The sequence below is a fragment of the Atta colombica genome, unplaced genomic scaffold (assembly GCF_001594045.1).
Source record: "Atta colombica isolate Treedump-2 unplaced genomic scaffold, Acol1.0 scaffold238, whole genome shotgun sequence".
Classification (NCBI taxonomy): domain Eukaryota; kingdom Metazoa; phylum Arthropoda; class Insecta; order Hymenoptera; family Formicidae; genus Atta; species Atta colombica.
The window spans coordinates 2,929,488-2,940,466 of NW_017259336.1; the positions used below are offsets into that span (position 1 = coordinate 2,929,488).

The 10,979-nt window shown below is 33.8% G+C and overlaps 1 protein-coding gene across 1 annotated transcript in view; it reads right to left on the reverse strand.

Moving 5' to 3' along the window:
- LOC108688772 (latrophilin Cirl-like) overlaps positions 1–10,979 on the reverse strand; it is a 350,771-nt gene that overhangs the window by 44,826 nt on the left and 294,966 nt on the right. The window contains exon 3 of the mRNA XM_018195171.1: positions 3,983–4,169. Within this exon, the coding sequence (XP_018050660.1) occupies positions 3,983–4,169 (187 nt within the window). The remainder of the gene's footprint in view (positions 1–3,982; positions 4,170–10,979) is intronic.

Here is a 10,979-nt window from a genome sequence, read left to right on the forward strand (position 1 = left end):
GATTTACAAAGAGAGATTTTTTTCTGTTTTATATTTATTAAATAATAATTGTATGGCATATAACTGAATAATTATTTCGAATCTCATTATGTCAAGTTTTACATTTGATTAAAAAATCAGAGAATTAATCAATAATCCATAGAATTATTAATTATTTTCATATTATAACTATAGATATTACTATGGAGAGAATTTTCTTTCAAAATTTATCCTAAAAATATGTAATGATAATTGTGGTACAATACAATATTTTAAAGATTTATACCGTCATGCACTTCAGTAAAATTAGTCAAATTTATTTTATACTTTATTGTAGTTTTATTAATAAATGAGAGAGACATTTACATTAAAATTCTTCAAAATACAATGTCTCACGATTATCACATTTTCAGGGTAAACTCTAAGAAAAAATTCTTTTCGTGCATGAATAATTTTTTCAACTTGATAGAATACATAATTCTGCAATTATCTTTGTTATGGAAGAGAGATATTGTCAAACCGATGTTACTGATTTCGAGGATCTATCAATGATAAACGCTGATTCTCAAATGATTCCACGAGAGATGTGATGCATAGGCGCAAGTATTGATCGATCATACAATGTTTGTTTTAACGAAGAATGGAATGCGCATCAAAGGCGTATGCAGCGATAATAATAATTTATCTCAGTATCAATGCATATATGGAAGAGTGGAATCATTCTGCGAGAAGATTAAAATTTACTGGAAACCGGGTTATCTCTTTTCGACGCAAATGAGCATCGCGAAATATCAATAGCCTTTGTAAATTGGACATGGTTCCGAATTTTTCGTTACTCCCGTTTTCGTTACTTCCATCATTAATGAGAAAAATATGTCGGATTGTATAATCCTGTTCTCCCCAGTATATTCTATCTATACAGAAAAAAATTATTTTTCTATGACGATACGAGAAAAAGAGGAAGACGAAAAAGATGAAAATTCCATTGATAGAAATTCCAATCATAGAATGACAAATTAATTGAATGATATTCTATTTTAATATATTAATGAATTAAATGTTAATTTAAAATGTTTCAAAACATTATGCTTGTTTAATTCTTTTTTTTAAGCTGCGATCTAATTGAAAAAAAATTTCAGTCTCTTAAACATGCATATTTATTATATATGAAAGCTTTAAAATGTTTAAATGTAGATAATTTTACTTTATGAGTGTGTAATTGCAAGAGAAACAAACAAATAAACCGTTAATCTTACTTCATATGGATTATACAAATCAACAACTACTAAAAGTATAATTGTATTAATTAACTAATATAATTCATTGAGATTTGTTACTCTGTGATATTATAATGGATGCATGAATAGTCGTTTTCCCAATAAAAGGTACACAAATTAATTGCGTTAATATTAATTTGTGTAATTAATCAAAACTATTTTTGAGTTGGATCTTTCGATATTAATTTAATTATATTTGGTTTGCCCAATTATTAATAACCGAATTAAAAAAGCTATAAAATTTATTGAAAATATTATTGTCTATCTACTTCTTATTCTTTCTATTTCACGAATCGTGCACATGTCTCATGTACATACATAAGTTCTCGATCAATGCTTCGCCTGAACATCACATTTTATTAAATAATAAATGATAATCTGTATTCACACATTTTTTTCATTATGTAACGCCAAATTTAATCAAATTCTCATTTCTAAAAATATAAAAAAATCTCTGTAATTATGAGATAAATATTAAATAAACGTTATTATTAATTAAATGTTTTTGTGAATGCAGACTTATCATAATGTAAATTAAAAAAAACAGGAGTCTGAAGAAAGTAATTTTTAACGCATAAGATCCATTCAGACTCTCTCTAGATAGATGACTGTTTCATAGAAGGAGTTAGTTCTATTAGATTGTAATTACATTGAATTTTCTATTAAATCTAATAATATATCTGCGATATATCGCTATCAGATAAGAGATTTTCTTATCAAGAGAGTAGATACATAAATTAGGAAATATAAAGGAAACCTTGCTTTTTATAAACGTTTACAATCAAATTAATCAACTATTCCGTGAAACAGTCGCCATCTATTGCAATTAAAGATTGAAAAATAAAAAAATCCGAAAATATGTGAATAGTGGTGTAACTAGATGGATATGTGTGTTCTTCGCGATCCATCTATTCATATTATCTTACCCTACGCAAATATATATTATGAGTAAAAATATCCTGATCTTAGCGTGTGTATTATATAAATAACATATTGGTAAATTTCGTCATCTAACTTTCATCGTCCACCATTTTTAATTTCTTTTCTCCTGCTTTTCAGAACGTGATATTCACATGGAGATTGTCGAAATTGTTTCGCTTTTTACTTTTTATAATTACAATTGATAAATTTATTTTTACTTTCAACATTTTTTCTTTAATATTAAAATTAAGTAACTGACCTCCGGAATCGATGGATATACATATTCTTTACGATCACGATAATGAGGAACACGAAACGGATTCTCGCGAGGACCGTGATAGCGAAGCTATCGCCAATAGGTACTGCGACTCTTCCTAATCGATCCATCGCGAGACGCGCTCTTCAATGGTCCAGCAATTGGCCAGTTCGCTCGACCATGTGAAGCGGTTCGCATCCGACTTCGTTTCCCTCATTCGGTTTTTTATCCCTTTATTCCCCCCTTTTTAATATATGCTCCATTTTGTTGATTTAAAGGAAAAAGCTAAAGTGAGATAGGAATGGGAAGAAATGGCACTCATTAGATTCCCTCGCTTTAAATAACTTACCGAAAATGAAGAACAATTGATGGTTCAAAAATATTAACAAATGATATATCAATTAATTATTAATGATATATCAACTAATTTTTAGATTAACTATTTAGTTTTTATAGCTTGGATAAATATTATACTCAATTTATTTTTAATGAATAGAATATATTTGATCGCATTTTTTAATTCATTATTGATGCAGATCACACAATAAAATATCAAAATTCAAATATCAAAATACGAAACTTTCAGCGATTAGAAAAACGACGAATCGTAAAATAACAAAAAACAAAATGACAAAGCTGATTTAGTATCAGCTATATCGATTTCGATGTCTCTTTTAATTGTGCATTGTTCTTCATTTTTTGAAATATTTACAAGGGTTCTATTGGCGCCACGCGAGCAGAATTGAACGTTATTTCAATATAAAATATGATATATGTTTGCAATAATCAATATACAATAAGATCTTGTATATATTATATTATGTAAAATAAACTCGATAAAATATTTTAAGTCGTATTACTCTTTTAGTTAGTGAATTCTGAAAGTGCTTTCTTGTCAATTTCTTTTTCAAATGTTCCCTTTTCATAACGTATCGTTCCATATGCATTTAATATTTCATTAACAAATAATTGAGATCAATTAATGTGGTTCGTTGCTTCAGCAAGAATTGTGATAATCTTTTCTGGCAATTATCTCTCCGCCATTGTAAGAATGTAAAAATTAGTTCTGTTTTTCGCTTCATTAAACATTCACTTTGTTGAGAATTGTATTTGCCCGTGAGAAAATTAATTAAATTCCAATAATTACTTGCAATAATTCCTTTATTATGGATTTTACATCAACTGTGAACAAATAATTTTTCCTTTTACGTTTTAAATGTAATTTTTCTGATCGTCAAAGAATATGCTTAAGCACTGAAATTCGTAAATATAAACAAAAGAAGATGTTTCTCATTGAGAAGATATGGTGATTGAAGGAAAATAGTTTATTAGTTTTTTTATTCAAGATCTTTTAATTTCCAGTATTTTCAATAACTTCATTTTCAGCTGTATGTGTACGTATTTATCATTTATGAAACTATTCAGCTCTGCTCGCGACATATCCCGGGGAAATAGAGATCAAAGGGGTGGGTGCTCACGACAAATAGATCAAAGTCAATCACAAAAAAAAAAAAGATATATATACAGACACGACGCGTGCAGTACTTACTCGTTGTTCAGCACGCGGAACGATTTGGGCGACATGCAGTTGACGCTCCACTCGGTGTTCCCGTGCTCGTTGCATATCGTGATGGAGAACCTGCCATAGTTTGCCCGTATCAAGTGGATCAGTTTTCCCTCGCCGCATTCGATCTCCAGCGTCTTGCCCTCGCAAGCGTATGCGGTGTCGTACCTCTCTGCAACAGAAAGCGCGATGCATTTTTTAGCCACTTTCGGCTATACACGACACGCAGTAATTTGCATGCAACTGCACGCACGCCACCGCAATGTACAGCTGCAACTCGTGGTGAATTGAATGTAGCGATTATATGCGCGCGGTCGAACCGTCGCACATAGCCTCTGACGTCTGTTGCAGCATCCACAACAGATCGGTTTCCGCTTCCGGAAAACTTCCGTATGTGCGAAAATCCTGGAGGATAGGAATACGTGTTTACTGAGGGGATTATGTAGTTGCGATATTTAATCTGTTCGCATGGCTGCATTTTTGCGGTTTATATGTTGGTTAACTTGTGCAGAGATTTCTATCTCCAACAAATTTTGCATTCGGATTATTTCCTGATGTGAAAAGAGTTTAAGATAAAATATATTTTATCTTTTTTTCTTTTTGATGAATTATATATCTTCAATTTCTGTTTGAAATATTATGTGGAAATATTTAATCGCAAATATTTGAAATTTTTTATATTTTTAATGAATTTCGAAAAAACCTAATTTTAAGTTATTTTCGTTTCATTTAACAGAAAAAATATGCCTTTTTTCTCTTAAAAAGCATTTGATGTGTTTTTTAAAGTACATATTCATTTTTATAAGTTCATCTTTTATGAGATTTAAAAATCCAAACTAAGTTTTAGAAGTTTTTCATAATACTATGAGGATTAATTCCAAGTAAGATAACAGTAAATTCGATTCGTGGATAAAAAAATCTTCCTTTCTTTTAAAAACTGGCTAATGTAAATTCAGTTTATCAACACATTCGATGGAAGGGGTAAGGTACATAATATATGCATAATATTTCAGCGTGATGTAAACGCTTCGACATGGAATTCAGCGGGTAAATTCGCTGAATTTGCTGACGCCGCAGCATTTCCGAGGAAAGTCCTAACCGCGGACTAAACCAGCATTGTGGCGCGTCGGTACGGAACTAATGAACTCACGACGAGGCTTTCACGGACAGAGTTATTACACCACTCCCCTCTTGTCTCCTGCTCGCGCAAGCTGTTGCTGCCCCCTTTCGCTGTCTTCTTCCTTCGTTCCCTTCATTCTTCGTTCCCTGAACATTATGTTATGGCAATCATTATACCTCCATCTAAATAAGCCTATACCTAGTTTTATATACTTTTTTTTATATCGATATACATGTATAAGCTTAGATTATTGTTTAATATTTGAAATAATACGAAGGATCGATTATAATGAGTCCAAAGTTTTCTATTTGACGATATGAAAGATTCAATGATACGAGGACAAATTTTTTTTTAATGATAGTACAGACATAAGTAACATATAGGTATATTCCTTTATTGAAGTCATTAGTTGGCACATGTCCAGCCGTCATTATCGATCATTACGTAAAGGATCCCCGAACAAAAAAAAAAATTATCTCGAACAGACGTCTACTTGCAGAAAATCCGAGAACAAAGCGACGGCTGAGTAACGACGCGCGTGTTTCGCGGTAAATTACTGCGTGCGTGGAAACGATGGCGGCGGAGGTCAAGGATGCGGCGGGATTACGGAGGGCATACGAGAGGAGTGCCTCGATTTAACGTCCCATTCGCTCGCTACGTTGGCCGATACCGACTTCGAACGGCGCGGCGCCATGTTCTGCGGTGGTTATAGGGCCATTTCGCATCGTCGAGCAAGGTCGCCTCTATAAATTTCCGTGAATTCGGTTAATCCTGTGAATTCGGTCCAGGGAAGAGGAGCAACAAGAGCTTCAATTCCATTCCTTTCGGTGTCATTTACAATTAGTCCAAAAACTATGTCAAAGTCCCAAGTATTATTTTCATCAGTTGTTCGTAATCAAATTCATATCTTATCTTGAATTATCCGAATGAAGAAAGGTACATTGACATTTAAAATAAAAATGTTCGAGAATTACTGGAGATAAAAATGAAAATAAATTTAATCTTACATCTGCAATATGTGTATACATGTAAGTTAACTACATAAAAACATGTATTACGTGCTGGATTTAAACTTTTTTTTTCTCCGGATGTGGAGACAGAAAGCTTCTCAAAAGTAGGATAAAATATCGTTGTTGAATACGCCAGCGTATTCTTGATAAAAATGGCAGAGGGCTGAGAAAGAGGAGGCAAGAAAAAGATTTATAACACGAAGGCAATTTCTCAGCTGCCTGTTTTTGCTCTTCACATCGCGATTAACGCTCGACTCGCGCCGTTATTCTCGCTGCAGTTTGTTCTCCGTTAATTAAGCGCGTTTCGATAACACCGTAAACGGCAGGTAATCGATATACGGTGTCATCGACATGCTCGATTAACCAGGTATGAGATAGAAGCGAGCACCAGGCGCGACGTGTGTTTCGATCAAAACGATACTGCCATCGATTCGTCTAAGCGAGTCGTCTCTTCCCAATGAAGCTCGTCTGTTACATGCTCTTGTATCGTCCGTAAAATAATTCACAAGGTCGTTTTGCATATCAAATTATCTCGGAGTTAAGTTTTACTTAAGTAATAAAATTTTATTTTATAGCTTTTAATTTACGCCATCCTTCGAGAGACATATTCGTAGCAGCGAAGCCGTTCAAAGTTGGGTAACTTAGAGACATCCCAAGACAGAGGTGAGATCTCTTCGCGGAAGAGAGATTCGTTGGAGAGTTCGTCTTCGGTCCCTTTAAACACGCCCTAGATCCCAATATATGCGGTCACCGCTCGAACGCTAGGAAGACATCGCCTCTCTTGGGAGCGGTGAGTTTCGAGAATCGCGTTGTACATATATACGTAGATGTTTCGACTGTGTTTCACTGTGACTCACCCATGGCGGATGCGCTTCGTCAAGTTCGAAGCACCGGAAAGCGAGAGGATTCTCTCTGTCTCTTTCTTTGCTCGTTGCATTCGTGTAAATCTTCGGACTCGCGGCTGCGCTGGAACTCTCTCGAGAGTCCTTTCAGGCTTTATCGCTTCGTCCTCTGGAGCTCTCGATCGTTCGCCGCCTGTGCTGGGTACGCAGCTTTCGAGTTGGTGGTCGAAGTTCTTTGAGCGTAATCGAGGAGTTTGCAATTTTCCTCGAAGTATAGTGGCGTATTAATTGGTATTATTTCAAGTCTTCTTTTTGCGATATATATATATATATATGTGTGTGTGTGTGTGTGTGTGTGTGTGTGTGTGTGTGTGTGTGTGTGTGTGTGTGTGTGTATACACAATAAAAAACATAGTTTTTGTACTAAAAATTGTCTTTGTTACAATTTCTATGTTAAATGTTTAACATATCCAATTGTTAATTTAATATAATGTAATTATGTAATTATTTGACTATTTCCTGTTAATATAACATTTCTTAATGTTAAAATATTTATGATAAATATGTAAATAAACAAATAACAAAAATAATGTTTTTTTTTAAATTCTACGATGAGTGATTAGTTAAATCTCTTGAGTTAAATAACATTTTTGTTATTCTCTACGTTTGTAACTTCCATGTGTGTCAAAATGTAATTTATTTTTATGATTAGTTTCAACGAAAACATGTCCATATCAACGAAACACTTAGTAAATAATAAACTTGAATTAAATTTAATACATTTTCTTGAGTTAAATTATGTTCTTAATTTATCTAGATTATTTAATTAGATCTAGATTATTTAGAATTTGAACAACTTCATCATCTTAGATAATGATATGTTGAGTAGGCGAATATAGAAATGGCATCTATAGAAATGATTACAAATAATTCGCATTAATTGAACATAATTTGTAACAATGTGTAACATTATAAATTCAATAGTGTAAAATGTGCTAAATTTAATATTGTACAACTTTTCCATTTGTATATATATACATACATGTATAACGTTGATTTTGTAACAAATGTTTTTATCTCGGTTTTTACGGTTGAAATATTAAATATTATAGTTATTATATTAAAATTGAAAGAGTACTTATTATATTTTGCACAAATGAAAGATTAGATGTCTGTCTTTAGGATTTCTTCTCGCATCTCTAGGATTTCTACTTTAGAATAAAAGTTGTAGCTATGCGGACAAACGAGGCAAATGTAACGAGCTACATTCAACTTGGCGTAATTCGTTCCAACGCGCAATGTCGAGCTCGTCATGAAAATTAGAGCCCGACCAGAACAAACACATTTGAGCTCACCCCGCTGTTGAATGAGAGAATTATTGCACAGCCCCGCATCGTTGTCGAAATGCCTTTTTCGCTACGTTTGTCCACCGCTACACCCGCCGCAGCTGCGGCTGACGCGTTATGCGTCATGCGGTCACTACTGCGACCGAACTTACTGCACGCGGATTGTTTCGCGGGTTGTAAAACGCGTCGCCACTGCGAAATCGAGCGGATGAGCCCTCTCTCGGTATTTAACCCGAAAAAGTTGCAAACTCGAGCGCCGGACAATGAAATTATTATGCGCCCTTTTAGCCGCACTTCGCCGATGCACTCGTTACCAATGCGAATGCAACCGACGCGCGTGCGTCATGTGACCGCGGTTAGGACGCGTACGATTCAACTTTGCGTGTTGTTTGACCAATGTATCGTTTAAGTACATCGTTTACGTCATAAGTATCTCGTTGTACATTTTAATTAATTATTATTACATGGTTGTAAAGCAAGGTTGTGTACTAATCTCGAATATACTTGGTTACGACTTGCTAGTTTATAAATATACAAGTAATTAAAAACATTATTCTAATACAATTGAATTATGTTACAAATATCTAGATTTATAGTACCTAAATTAAGAATGTTGATATTATGAACACAAAGTAGTATTACCAACTTCCTTTATTTTTTTCTAATTAGAGAAGCATTTTCTAATTATATCATATTTATTTTCTTTACTTTACTGGTCAAAAATTGTGTGAATTATTTAAAAGTCGAACTTGTAAAATTATAAAGCAATGCCTAATTCACACAAATTACATTAATATATTTGTTTATAAGAGAAACATTAATTCTGCAAATGGAGATCTAATTCTATAAAGTATCGCGTGCCCAAGGCTTCTTTCAATGCATTTTCAGTCTCGAGATCTCGGAGAATCCTTTTTTGCGCGGTTTCCAGTCATCTATCCTCTTAGGAGCTAAGTATAACGCTGTGAAATTTCCATTGAAATTACTTACTCGACTTCCCGAGGAGAACAACGGCTGGCTTCGGCAGAAATGAATTTTTCTTATATATCACCGCGCGCGCTTCTTCGCTTTAGAACCGCCTTACATTATTAATGCCCCCCTTTCCTAATCAAAAATGCATTATATTTTCAATATCATTATTCCTTCGTACTCTACTAGCGGCGTCTCATGAACGTCTTTTTTAAACAGCAGTCTACTTCGCGGAAATGATAAAACTAAAATTTTTCTTTCCAACCATCGCATGAAATAAATATTATTTAATATGACGTTATCGTTTTTAATCCTTTATTAATGCATTACTTATATACTTTTGATACGAAATGCAGTTAATTATAAAAATAAGAAATATATTTAATTCGAGTTATCATATCAATAATACACAAAGGATATTCTACACTCTAAATTTCTTGTAGTGAAATTTCATTCCAAAAGAGTGAAAATATTTCACCCTTGAAAACAAGTGAAAATATTTCACTTTTTAAAAAAGAGCGACAATTTTCACTTCAAAGAAATAAAATTTCACTCCAAAAAAAGTGAGATTTTTCTCTTTTGAATTGAAAATTCATTTTAAAAAGAGTGAAAATTGTCATTCTGCTTCAAGAAGTAATTGTATTTTCACTTTCTTGGAGTGAAATTTCGCTGCGAAGAAATTTAGAGTATATAAAATTTAAAAAATATATTCTTTCGCTTAACGGAGATTAAATTTTTGTACAATTAAAAAATTGCACTGTCTCACTCGATCGATGCTGATACCTTTTCAACAAATTCCGGATGCTGCGATGTGCGGTCGTCGCATCGCACCACGTCGTGGCGAGCATTCTCATGAAGGGGAAAAAGAGGAGAATTGCAGTTTACCATTAATGACTCCAAGTAATAATATATCGGAGGCTCGCCGCGGTCCGTACCTCCCGCTGCCGCGGCGGCCGACTTGAAAGGGCCGACCTAACAGCGGGATGTCGTCAGCCCGCGATGCGGTCTCAGACCTCAAAACCTTTACAGTCTTACTGCGCGCACGGCATGTGTACATACCCGTCGTCGATGATGCCCCGTTTGAAACACTGCTAGAGTATTGTTGCGGAGGGAACATTCCGTTCCCTTCGATAATATTTTTCTTGTCTCTTTCCTTTCCATTCCTATCACCTCATCGTATCCACCCACGAGAACTATCTAAAGATCGGTTTCAGCGGATTCGAAAGGTCGACTGCGACGAATGCTGAGTCTCGATCAATATGCCTATACATCTAAATTGAATATCGATTCGGTGAGATTTGATTAGTCCAAGGTGTATCAAATATCGTATGTTCTCTAGTAATTTACTTATAAACTTTCTGGTGAGACCGAAACTGATAACGAATTCGATTAGACGCACTGTGCGCACTGATATATGTTGACCTTTAAGGTAGATTTAATCCTTGTTCTAAAGAAGAAAAATAAAAAAATATCTAGAAGTCTTAAAGTTAATTATTTTTACATTTCTCTATAAATAATCTTATTCTATAATACTGTTAAAAATATAACTATAAAATATAACTATATAAAAATAAAATTTGTTTAGGATATTCTGAGTACTCCGCTTCCTATCTAAAAATTAAAGCAGTTGTACACAAATCTTTTAATCTGAGTGTAAAATCTGAATATAAAATGTCTAAATGATAAAATACCTAATAT